This window comes from Salvelinus namaycush, unplaced genomic scaffold (assembly GCF_016432855.1).
Source record: "Salvelinus namaycush isolate Seneca unplaced genomic scaffold, SaNama_1.0 Scaffold339, whole genome shotgun sequence".
NCBI classification, from domain to species: Eukaryota; Metazoa; Chordata; class Actinopteri; order Salmoniformes; family Salmonidae; genus Salvelinus; species Salvelinus namaycush.
The window spans coordinates 58,983-72,227 of record NW_024060330.1 but is presented as its reverse complement, the minus strand read 5'-3'; the positions used below and the strand labels follow the sequence as shown (position 1 = coordinate 72,227).

Here is a 13,245-nt window from a genome sequence, read left to right as displayed (position 1 = left end):
GTCCTAACAGGAATCATATGGGTGGTCCTAATAGGAATCATATGGGTGGTCCTAATAGGAATCATATGGGTGGTCCTAATAGGAATCATATGGGTGGTCCTAATAGGAATCATATGGGAGGTCCTAACAGGAATCATATTGGTGGTCCTAACAGGAATCGTATGGGTGGTCCTAATAGGAATCATATGGGTGGTCCTAATAGGAATCATATGGGTGGTCCTAATAGGAATCATATGGGTAGTCCTAACAGGAATCATATGGGAGGTCCTAACAGGAATCGTATGGGAGGTCCTAACAGGAATCATATGGGTGGTCTTAACAGGAATCATATGGGTGGTCCTAATAGGAATCATATGGGTGGTCCTAACAGGAATCATATGGGAGGTCCTAATAGGAATCATATGGGTGGTCCTAACAGGAATCATATGGGTGGTCCTAACAGGAATCATATGGGAGGTCCTAATAGGAATCATATGGGTGGTCCTAACAGGAATCATATGGGTGGTCCTAATAGGAATCGTATGGGTGGTCCTAACAGGAATCATATGGGAGGTCCTAATAGGAATCATATGGGTGGTCCTAATAGGAATCATATGGGTGGTCCTAACAGGAATCATATGGGTGGTCCTAACAGGAATCGTATGGGTGGTCCTAATAGGAATCATATGGGTGGTCCTAACAGGAATCATATGGGTGGTCCTAATAGGAATCATATGGGTGGTCCTAATAGGAATCGTATGGGTGGTCCTAATGGGAATCATATGGGTGGTCCTAATAGGAATCATATGGGTGGTCCTAACAGGAATCGTATGGGTGGTCCTAATAGGAATCGTATGGGTGGTCCTAATAGGAATCGTATGGGTGGTCCTAATGGGAATCATATGGGTGGTCCTAATAGGAATCATATGGGTGGTCCTAACAGGAATCGTATGGGTGGTCCTAACAGGAATCGTATGGGTGGTCCTAACAGGAATCATATGGGTGGTCCTAATAGGAATCGTATGGGTGGTCCTAATGGGAATCATATGGGTGGTCCTAATAGGAATCATATGGGTGGTCCTAACAGGAATCGTATGGGTGGTCCTAATAGGAATCATATGGGTGGTCCTAACAGGAATCATATGGGTGGTCCTAACAGGAATCATATGGGTGGTCCTAACAGGAATCATATGGGTGGTCCTAACAGGAATCGTATGGGTGGTCCTAATGGGAATCATATGGGTGGTCCTAACAGGAATCATATGGGTGGTCCTAATAGGAATCATATGGGTGGTCCTAACAGGAATCGTATGGGTGGTCCTAACAGGAATCATATGGGTGGTCCTAACAGGAATCATATGGGTGGTCCTAACAGGAATCGTATGGGTGGTCCTAACAGGAATCGTATGGGTGGTCCTAACAGGAATCATATGGGTGGTCTTAATGGGTGGTCCTAACAGGAATCGTATGGGTGGTCCTAACAGGAATCATATGGGTGGTCTTAATGGGTGGTCCTAACAGGAATCGTATGGGTGGTCCTAACAGGAATCATATGGGTGGTCCTAACAGGAATCATATGGGTGGTCCTAACAGGAATCGTATGGGTGGTCCTAACAGGAATCATATGGGTGGTCCTAATAGGAATCATATGGGTGGTCCTAACAGGAATCATATGGGTGGTCCTAATAGGAATCATATGGGTGGTCCTAACAGGAATCATATGGGTGGTCCTAACAGGAATCATATGGGTGGTCCTAATAGGAATCATATGGGTGGTCCTAACAGGAATCATATGGGAGGTCCTAACAGGAATCATATTGGTGGTCCTGTTACGCACGCCTCTAAAAAGAGGGAACGCAACTCCCTGCTGCAACTCAACTCTCCGTGAAGCGAAAGAGGTATGGACCGTAGGTGCGAGAAAGGACGACAAAGGCAGAATTTACCGTTTACTAGGATTTATTTCCTACACGGTAATATGGGGAAAAGGGGCTGGACGGAACCAAAGGAAAGAAAGTAAATATCAAAGCTCCCCCTCTCCTATCTAACCTGCCTACCCACTTAACTTACCACCACCTGGTGCCCTAACCAAAATACAGGGGGTGGTCCGCCCAGGTCTTACCTAGTGTGCCTAGACATTTAATATACTACGGGTATATGTATGCCCGCGGGCCTCTTGCCTAAGCACTCCCAAAGTGCCTTCCCCTTCCCCCCTGGGAACAAATGAAACAGAATAATTATTAACAATTTCACAAACACTCACAAACACAGGACATAGCAAAGCTGCTACCAACAACAACTAATATAGTACATACCAACACTTTCTGATACACAACCAACACTATCCAAAACATTCAATCTCCCTCTAATCTCTAATCTCTAATCTCTAATCTCTAATTTCTCTCCTCTCCCTCTAATCTCTCTCCTGATCTCATCTCTTCTCTTCTGAACAGAACACTGGCTTTTATATCTTCAGGTGGCAATGGTGATTAGAGTCAGCTGCTTCTTGACGAGGGGGCGGGGTCAGTTCCAATCATCAATTAGCCTGGGGTCGACCAATCATCTGGTTGGGGAGTACTTCAGGAAGCCATCTCCTGAAACACACACTCAAATACAAACTAAAACTGGGGAACGTAACAGTCCTAACAGGAATCATATGGGTGGTCCTAACAGGAATCATATGTACGTGTGTGTGTGTGTGTGTGTGTGTGTGTGTGTGTGTGTGTGTGTGTGTGTGTGTGTGTGTGTGTTGTTTCTACCAGGATGGGTGCTCTTTTCTTCATCACCACCAATCAGTGTTTCAGTTCCCTGTCTTCTGCTGAGCTCTTCATCACCGAGAGGAAACTGTTCATGTGAGTAACACACACACACACACACACACACACACACACACACACACACACACACACACACACACACACACACACACACACACACACACACACACACACACACACACACTACATATCATGTAAGCATCTCCAGTCATGAGTACATCAGTGGTTACTACAGAGTATCAGTCTAACTCTCTCCCTCTCCCTCTCTCTCTCTCTATCTCTCTCTGTCTCTGTCTCTCTCTCATTCTCTCCCTCTCCCTCTCTCTCTCTCATTCTCTCATTCTCTCCCTCTCTCTCTCTCCTCACCATCTCCAGTCATGAGTACATCAACGGTTACTACAGAGTATCAGTCTAACTCGCTCTCTCTCCCTCTCCCTCTCTCCTCTCTCATTCTCTCTCTCTCTCTCTCTCCCTCTCTCCTCACCATCTCCAGTCATGAGTACATCAACGGTTACTACAGAGTATCAGTCTAACTCGCTCTCTCTCTCTCTCCCTCTCCCTCTCTCTCTCTCTCTCCCTCTCTCCTCTCCATCTCCAGTCATGAGTACATCAGCGGTTACTACAGAGTATCAGTCTACTTCCTGTGTAAGTTACTCAGTGAAATCATCACCTTAAGGACGCTCCCTGCCATCTTCTTCAGCTGTGTGGCTTACTTCATGATCGGTGGGTAGACCCTCCACCCTCGTAGACACAGTGAACACTAACCCATGATCGGTGGGTAGACCCTCCACCCACGTAGACACAGTGAACACTAACCCATGATCGGTGGGTAGACCCTTCACACACACACACACACACACACACACACACACACACACACACACACACACACACACACACACACACATCATTAGTCATTGTCATGTCACATATTCTCTGTCTCTTCAGGTTTTAAGCTACAACAGTTCATGATCTAGTATTATATTTCTATGTTGTTTTCTAGTGTTGTATTTCTATGTTCTGATCTAGTATTATATTTCTGTGTTCTGATCTAGCATTGTATTTCTGTGTTGTGATCTAGTATTGTATTTCTATGTTCTGATCTAGTATTGTATTTATGTGTTCTGATCTAGCATTGTATTTCTATGTTCTAATCTAGTGTTATATTTCAGTTCTCGTCTAGTGTTATATTTCAGTTCTCATCTAGTATTGTATTTCTATGTTCTAATCTAGTATTATATTTCTCTGTTCCAATCTCATAATATATTTTTATTTTCCGATCTAGTATTATATTTCTCTGTTCTGGTAATTTATTATATTTATCTGTTCTGATCTAGTATTATTTTTCAGTTCTCATCTAGTGTTATATTTCTATGTTCTGCTCTAGTATTATATTTCTATGTTGTAATCTAGTATTACACTTCTCTGTTCTGATCTAGTATAATATGTATATGGTCTGATCTAGTATATTTCTGGTCTGATCTAGTATAATATGTATATGGTCTGATCTAGTATATTTCTGTTCTGATCTAGTATATTTCTGGTCTGATCTAGTATATTTCTGGTCTGATCTAGTATAATATGTATATGGTCTGATCTAGTATATTTCTGTTCTGATCTAGTATATTTCTGGTCTGATCTAGTATATTTCTGGTCTGATCTAGTATATTTCTGGTCTGATCTAGTATAATATTTATACGGTCTGATGTAGTATATTTCTGTTCTGATCTAGTATATTTCTGTTCTGATCTAGTATATTTCTGATCTAGTATTACATTTCTATATTCTCCAGGGTATAAAGCTACAGTGGAGGCCTTCTTCGTGTTCATGTTGACCGTAGCTCTGGTAGCCTATACAGCTACTGCAATGACCATGGCTATTTCAGCTGACCAGAGTGTTGTGGCGATCGCCAACATCTTCATGACCATATCCTTCGTCTTCATGATGGTGAGAGAGAGACTAAATCATTTGTGATTGCCAAAACAAGTTAAGGAAACAATGTTAGCATGTGTTTCCCATGCCAATGAAGCCCCTTTGAATTGAATTGAGACACACACACACACACACACACACACACACACACACACACACACACACACACACACACACACACACACACACACACACACACACACACACACACACACTAATATGAGATGATTATAAACATCAAACATTATGTTGCTCTCCTCTTCTTCCCCCCACCTCCCACTCCCCTCCCTCCCTCCTCTTCTCTCCCCTCCCCTCCCCTCCCCTCCTCTCCTCCCATTCCCACTCCCCTCCTCTTCCCCTTCCCTCCTCTCCCCCCACCTCCCACTCCCCTCCCCTCCCTCCTCTTCTCTCCCTCCTCTTCTCTCCCCTCCCCTCCTCTTCTCTCCCTCCTCTTCTCTCCCCTCCCCTCCTCTTCTCTCCCCTCCTCTTCTCTCCCCTCCCCTCCTCTTCTCTTCCCTCCTCTTCTCTCCCCTCCCCTCCCCTCCCCTCCCCTCCCCTCCCCTCCCCTCCCCTCCCCTCCCCTCCCCTCCCCTCCTCTCCTCCCATTCCCACTCCCCTCCTCTTCCCCTTCCCTCCTCTCCCCCCACCTCCCACTCCCCTCCCCTCCATCCTCTTCTCTCCACTCCCCTCCTCTTCTCTCCCCTCCCCTCCCCTCCCTCTTCTCTCCACTCCCCTCCTCTTCACTCCCCTCCCCTCCCTCTTCTCTCCACTCCCCTCTTCTTCACTCCCCTCCCCCTCCACTTCTCTCCCCTCCCCTCCTCTTTACTCCCCTCTCTTCACTCCCCTCCCCTCCCTCTTCTCTCTCCTCCTCTCCTCTCCCCCTCTTCACTCCCCTCCCCTATCAGATCTTCTCAGGCCTGTTGGTGAACCTGCCCAGTGTTGTTGAGTGGCTAGCCTGGTTCCAGTACCTCAGCATCCCTCGGTACGGACTAACAGCTCTCCAGATTAATGACTTTGTAGGTCTCCATTTCTACGCAGGCATTCCCCTCAACAGCACCCGGACCCCTGGGTAAGTGATAATGTCTCACTATACCTTTTTTAAATTATCCATTGATGTCAGGAGAGTTATTTTACAAGGGAGAGCTGTCTCTCAGTGAGATTCTCCACAATTGAGGTGTTTGTTTCTGAGGTAGGAACCTTTCTATCCTGTGTCCAGGTGCACGGGGGAAGACTTTCTGAAGAACCAGGGGATCGACTACACCACGTGGGGGCTGTGGCAGAATCACGTTGCCCTGGCGATCATGACCGTAATCTTCCTGGCGATTGCGTACCTCAAACTACGTTTCACCAAGAAGTTCACATAGAGGTCAGGGGTCACAGGTTAAGCCTATTGTACACCTTCCTGTTCTGTTCCGTCCCCTTTGTCCGCTCAAACGAAATGCTGCAATATCCAACTTCCACTTCTGTCCGCATGGGACTCTGAAATGTCCGCATGGGACTCTGAAATGTCTGCATGGACTCTGAAATGTCCGCATGGGACTCTGAAATGTCTGCATGGACTCTGAAATGTCTGCATGGACTCTGAAATGTCTGCGTGGACTCTGAAATGTCAGCATGGATTCTGAAATGTCAGCATTTACTCTGAAATGTCTGCATTTACTCTGAAATGTCAGCATGGACTCTGAAATGTCTGCATTTACTCTGAAATGTCTGCATGGATTCTGAAATGTCAGCATGGACCCTGAAATGTCTGCATTTACTCTGAAATGTCAGCATGGACCCTGAAATGTCTGTATTTACTCTGAAATGTCTGCATTTACCCTGAAATGTCTGCATTTACTATGAAATGTCTGCATTTACTCTGAAATGTCTGCATTTACTCTGAAATGTCAGCATGGATTCTGAAATGTCAGCGTCCGAAGGACACTTTTCAAGGGAAGTGCGCAGATGCGGACGGGAGCGGATGTTCGATTGAAGCGGAAGTTGAAATTAGGTATTTAGAGGTCAGGTGCAATGTTCCTGAGAAAATTTCAGGTCTATTGAGCGGAAACTTGAAAGTTGTGAGAATTCTGTGCAACTTCCGGCGCACGTTTCCAGTGAACACTGAGGCTGTACCCGTACAGTTTTAGACAGTAGCAAACAGGCTATTGTGGCTATTTGAGCATCATGTAGGCCTACCAACAAAACCAATGGAGTAAATCACATAATAGCTTTTGATTTTGCGCACAGAAATGCACTTTGATCTGAAAAGTGCCTCGAGGGTGATTGAAAGACGTGAGCTCCAGGTCAATAGAATTCTCTTCCGTTGTGCTCTGGCTCTGCCTACAAACAAAATCACAGACTTAATCCAAGTTTGATTGGTTTTTTTGTTTGTTGCATTGAAAAGGGGTCTGCTATAATGTTGATTAGAGAATAAAACACTGATCTGTGTAGTACAAACTAAATGGGGTGAATTTTTTAAATCTCTTGAGTCTCTCAGCATCCTGGTATTTCTGTTTTTTTATTTCTGGTATTCAATGATTTCTCCACCAATGTGTCTTATCTACAGATGTTTAAATCATGTCTCAAGATGTCTGTGATTATTTTTGAACCATTTATGTTTTTTATGACGTGCAATTTGTTTTATCGATGCAACACAACGTGTATTGATACCAAATATATTGATGATTTGGTGGGCTGTAAACACAGATACTAAATACTTATGCAGTAGTCCTGTGTGAGTCCCAAACGGTACCCTGTTCACTACTGTTGAACAGGGCCCCTAGGACTCTGGACACAAGTAGTTCACTACTGTTGAACAGGGCCCCTAGGACTCTGGACACAAGTAGTTCACTACTGTTGAACAGGGCCCCTAGGACTCTGGACACAAGTAATTCCCTACTGTTGAACAGGGCCCCTAGGACTCTGGACACAAGTAATTCCCTACTGTTGAACAAGGCCCCTAGGACTCTGGACACAAGTAGTTCCCTACTGTTGAACAGGGCCCCTAGGACTCTGGACACAAGTAGTTCCCTACTGTTGAACAGGGCCCCTAGGACTCTGGACACAAGTAGTTCACTATGGTTGAACAGGGCCCCTAGGACTCTGGACACAAGTAGTTCACTACTGTTGAACAGGGCCCCTAGGACTCTGGACACAAGTAGTTCCCTACTGTTGAACAGGGCCCCTGGGCCTCTGGACACAAGTAGTTCACTACTGTTGAACAGGGCCCCTAGGACTCTGGACACAAGTAGTTCACTACTGTTGAACAGGGCCCCTAGGACTCTGGACACAAGTAGTTCACTACTGTTGAACAGGGCCCCTAGGACTCTGGACACAAGTAGTTCACTACTGTTGAACAGGGCCCCTAGGACTCTGGACACAAGTAATTCCCTACTGTTGAACAGGGCCCCTAGGACTCTGGACACAAGTAATTCCCTACTGTTGAACAAGGCCCCTAGGACTCTGGACACAAGTAGTTCCCTACTGTTGAACAGGGCCCCTAGGACTCTGGACACAAGTAGTTCCCTACTGTTGAACAGGGCCCCTAGGACTCTGGACACAAGTAGTTCACTATGGTTGAACAGGGCCCCTAGGACTCTGGACACAAGTAGTTCACTACTGTTGAACAGGGCCCCTAGGACTCTGGACACAAGTAGTTCCCTACTGTTGAACAGGGCCCCTGGGCCTCTGGACACAAGTAGTTCACTACTGTTGAACAGGGCCCCTAGGACTCTGGACACAAGTAGTTCCCTACTGTTGAACAGGGCCCCTAGGACTCTGGACACAAGTAGTTCACTATGGTTGAACAGGGCCCCTAGGACTCTGGACACAAGTAGTTCCCTACTGTTGAACAGGGCCCCTAGGACTCTGGACACAAGTAGTTCACTACTGTTGAACAGGGCCCCTAGGACTCTGGACACAAGTAGTTCACTACAAAGGGGCTAGGTTGCCGTTTTGGACACAGTCCTAGACATTGTTTCTATTTACGTTTTGTACACTATCTACAGCACAGGAGGCTGGTGAAGGGAGGGCGGTGCATAATAATGGCTGGAATGGAATCAGTCACATGGAAACCACGTGTTTGATACCAATCCCTTAATTCCGTTCCTGCCATAAATATGAGCCCTACCTCCCCAATTAAGGTACCACCAGCCACCTGTGATGAACAGTATAAAAATGTTAATTATGCAAATAAAACATAATATCAACTTTGTACTTGTTCTATTTCCTCTCCTGTGTATCAACACACACACACACACACCACACACACACACACACACACACACACACACAGGATAAAGAGAAAGAAGGGAGAGAGAGCAGGAAAGGAAGAGAGAGAGGGAGAGGGAGAGAGAGAGAGGAGTGACAGAGAGAGAGAGTGATAGAAGGGAGAGAGAGAAAGAGAAGGTAGAGAGAGTGAGAGAAGGGAGTGAGAGCAGGAAAGGGAGGAGAAAGAGAGTAAGAGAAGGGAAAGAGAGAAGGGAGAGAGATTATGAGAGAGGTGTTAAGAGAAGTTAAGAATTTGTATCATTATTTATTTAACCTTTATTTAACGAGGCAAGTCAGTTAAAAATAAATTCTTATTTACAATGACGGCCTACACCGGCCAAAGCCGGACAATGGAGGGCCAATTGTGCACCGCCCTATGGGACTCCTAATCACGGCCGGTTGTGATACAGCCTGGAATCGAACCAGGGTGTCTGTAGTGAGATGCAGTGCCTTAGTCTGCTGCGACAACAGACTCCTACATTCAGTCAGTAAAGGCAATGTCCTGAGCAAATGTCAAATTGGCTTTTGTTTACCAAACTAATGTACAACAGACCACGTATACACCCTGCGTACCCTAATTGACAAACAAAACAAAACAAAAGCAAAGCCTTCTCATGTTTGTTGATTTTCAAAAAAAGCTTTTAAATTAAATTTGGCACGAGGGTCTGCTATACAAATTGATGGAAAGAGGTGTTGCATATGTCATTATAAAATCCATGAACACAAACAGTTAAAATAGCCAAAAAACACACACACACCGGGGGTGAGACAGGGATAAATCTTGAGCCCCAACCTCTTCAACATACACTATATATGCACAAAAGTATGTGGACACCCCTTCAAATTTGTGGATTCGGCTATTTCAGCCAAACCTATTGCTGACAGGTTGTATAAAATCGAGCACACAGCCATGCCATCTCCATAGACAAACATTGGCAGAAGAATGTCCTTACTGAAGAGCTCAGTGTCTTTCAATGTGGCACTGTCATAGGATGCCACCTTTCAAACAATTCAGTTTGTTAAATTTCTGCCCTGCTAGAGCTGCCCCGGTGTTGTTATTGTGAAGCTCCCAGGGAGCAGTGGGGTTAACTGCCTTGCTCAGGGGCAGAACGACAGATTTTCACCTTGTCAGCTCTGGGATTCGAGCCAGCAACCTTTCAGTTACTAGCCAAAGGGGCTAACCGCTAGGCTACCTGTCGCCCCTAAATGAGCTGTCCTCCCCTCAGCAGCCTCCACTGCTGTATAGTATCTGAGGAACTAAAAGCATCTGCATATATCATGACAACATTTTGTGTCATTTGTTTTGGTACGTTGTGGTCTCTGGCTAGGGTTTTTTCGGCTGTTCATGCACACAGAACATTTTCTGGAGGCAATCTGAAGTCCACACACCATTTCGTCAGTCATTGGTCAACAGTAGGGATTATTCAATGAAGTGTTTGTTGTCATTTCGACTACAGTTTTCATACACATTTTGTGTATGAAAAGAAATACTGCACCAAACATCTTAGTGAGATGTAAAATTCCGCGACTAAGATCTCCTCGGCAAAAAATGTCAAAAACCAATGACAGATTTCGTGAGTTATCTTGTGAGTTAAGCGTATACTGGCTACAGGGTCTCAAGATGGACAAACAGTACTGTTGCCGCTTTTTTTCCCCAAATTTTTTAAAACGAAGGTCTTTCAAGGGCATATGCGAGCACACTCGTTCGGTTTGCCTAGCCGTGTTTAGCTAAACCGAAGCATGCGGAAGCCTTTAGGAAGACTGATGCCCAGCAAACCGGGAACATTCCCGGAACATTAGCTAAAATTCCCATTAAGTTCTAGTTAGGATTTTATCTAACATTAGGATGATAACAAGCCTTAAAAACTATGTTTTTACCTGGTTAAATAAAGGTGAAATTAAAAATAAAAATACATTAAAAAAAAACACCTGGAAACCATGTGTTAGGTGGATACTATTCCACTCCAACCTTTACCATGAGACCCGTCCTCCCCAATTAAGGTGCCACCAACCTCCCGTGCTATACAGTCAAAATGTTTTTTGATAAGTAACTATTTTTATTGTTACATTTTATCCTTACATTCATAAAAATGTTGTGCAAAACATCTGTAACAATCACGACAGAGCATTCTCCAAAAGTTCTCATTAGGTTTCCAGGTAAAAACACAACCAAATGTGGTTCTATGAAAGTTCCCAGAACGTTTGTTAGGTCACGGCAAATGTTCTCATAACACAAAAGCAGTCTGTTTAGTTCTTAGTTTTCTGGAACTGAGGAAGGAAGACCATGAATACGGCTGGAGCTGGACCAAGTTCATACCTGAGGAAGGGCGGTTGGGGACGGTGTGTGTGCCAAGTATTTACTTACAGTGGGGTGTTGGGGGGTGGTGAATGTTATGTATGCCTGGTCTCTCTCCAACAACCAAACACAGCAGTGGTTTCGTCTTGTGAAATGGTCCAGGTCTGGCTAATGCAAACTGTCTAAACCCAGGAGGGTGGGAGGACTAAGGTCAATGTAGAGTAACATTAAAGATTTAACATTTAGAAAGATTATAATGGGACTAGAACTGGACCAAGTACATATGAAGACTATAATGGGACTAGAACTGGACCAAGTACATATGAAGACTATAATGTGACTAGAACTGGACCAAGTACATATGCAGACTATAATGTGACTAGAACTGGACCAAGTACATATGAAGACTATAATGGGACTAGAACTGGACCAAGTACATATGAAGACTATAATGGGACTAGAACTGGACCAAGTACATATGAAGACTATAATGGGACTAGAACTGGACCAAGTACATATGAAGACTATAATGTGACTAGAGCTGGACCAAGTACATATGAAGACTATAATGGGACTAGAACTGGACCAAGTACATATGAAGACTATAATGGGACTAGAACTGGACCAAGTACATATGAAGACTATAATGGGACTAGAACTGGACCAAGTACATATGAAGACTATAATGGGACTAGAACTGGACCAAGTACATATGAAGACTATAATGGGACTAGAACTGGACCAAGTACATATGAAGACTATAATGGGACTAGAACTGGACCAAGTACATATGAAGACTATAATGGGACTAGAACTGGACCAAGTACATATGAAGACTATAATGGGACTAGAACTGGACCAAGTACATATGAAGACTATAATGGGACTAGAGCTGGACCAAATTTTCTTGCCAGTGCTATTAACTATGATTAATCTGGTTTTGTAACATCAATGTCACTCTGGTCTCTCTCTCTCTTCCTTTCTCGCTCTCTCTGACCCTCCATCTCTCTACCCCCCCTCTCTCTCTACCCCCCTCCCATCTCTACCCCCCCTCTCTCTACCCCACTCACATCTCTCATCCCCCTCTCTCTGACCCTCCATCTCTCTCCCCCCCTCTCTCTCTACCCCCCTCCCATCTCTCATCCCCCTCTCTCTGACCCTCCATCTCTCTACCCCCCCTCTCTCTCTACCCCCCTCCCATCTCTCATCCCCCTCTCTCTAACCCTCCCTAGCTCTTAATTCAATGGGCTTTATTGGCATGGGAAACATGTTTACATTGCCAACGCAACTGAAATAGATAATAAACAAAAGTGAAATAAACAATAACAAATTAAGAGTAAACATTACACTCACAAAAGTTCCAAAGAAATAAAGACATTTCATGTCATATTATGTCCATATACAGTGTTGCAATGATGTGCAAATAGGTAAAGTACAAAAGGGACAATAAATCAACTTAAATAGGGGTTGCAGTTCACAAATCGTGCTGCTGTTGTAACATAATACACCGGGAGTCAGGAAGCAGGTGCAGAAGGTGAGTTTAATAATGAAACCATACAGATGAACAAACATGAGAAGCGTACTGAGAGAAAAACAATACTACAGTTGAAGTCGGAAGTTTACATACACTTAGGTTGGAGTCATTAAAACTCGTTTTTCAACCACTCAACAAATTTATTGTTAACAAACTATAGTTTTGGCAAGTCGGTTAGGACATCTACTTTGTGCATGACACAAGTCATTTTTCCAACAATTGTTACAGGCAGATTATTTCACTTATAATTCCCTGTATCATAATTCCAGTGGGTCAGAAGTTTACATACACTAAGTTGACTGTGCCTTTAAACAGCTTGGAAAATTCCAGAAAATTATGTCATGCTTTAGAAGCTTCTGATAGGCTAACTGACATCAATTGAGTCAATTGGAGGTGTACCTGTGGATGTATTTCAAGGCTTACCGTCAAACTCAGTGCCTCTTTGCTTGACATGATGGGAAAATCAAAAGAAATCAGCC

General features: G+C 44.3%; 2 protein-coding genes across 2 annotated transcripts in view; both read left to right on the top strand.

Moving 5' to 3' along the window:
• Positions 1-5,764, top strand: part of LOC120040277 (broad substrate specificity ATP-binding cassette transporter ABCG2-like) — a 40,120-nt gene extending 34,356 nt beyond the window's left edge. Inside the window, exons 11-14 of the mRNA XM_038985473.1 lie at positions 2,739-2,828; positions 3,352-3,476; positions 4,546-4,700; positions 5,591-5,764. Of these exons, the coding sequence (XP_038841401.1) occupies positions 2,739-2,828; positions 3,352-3,476; positions 4,546-4,700; positions 5,591-5,758 (538 nt within the window). The 3' untranslated portion in view covers positions 5,759-5,764. The remainder of the gene's footprint in view (positions 1-2,738; positions 2,829-3,351; positions 3,477-4,545; positions 4,701-5,590) is intronic.
• Positions 5,765-5,986: 222 nt separating this feature from the next.
• LOC120040275 lies at positions 5,987-8,612 on the top strand. The gene is made up of 3 exons (XM_038985471.1): positions 5,987-5,992; positions 7,374-7,450; positions 7,496-8,612. Exons 1-3 carry the CDS (start codon positions 5,987-5,989, stop codon positions 8,610-8,612), a joined length of 1,200 nt encoding a protein of 399 aa, XP_038841399.1.
• Positions 8,613-13,245: the final 4,633 nt, after the last annotated feature.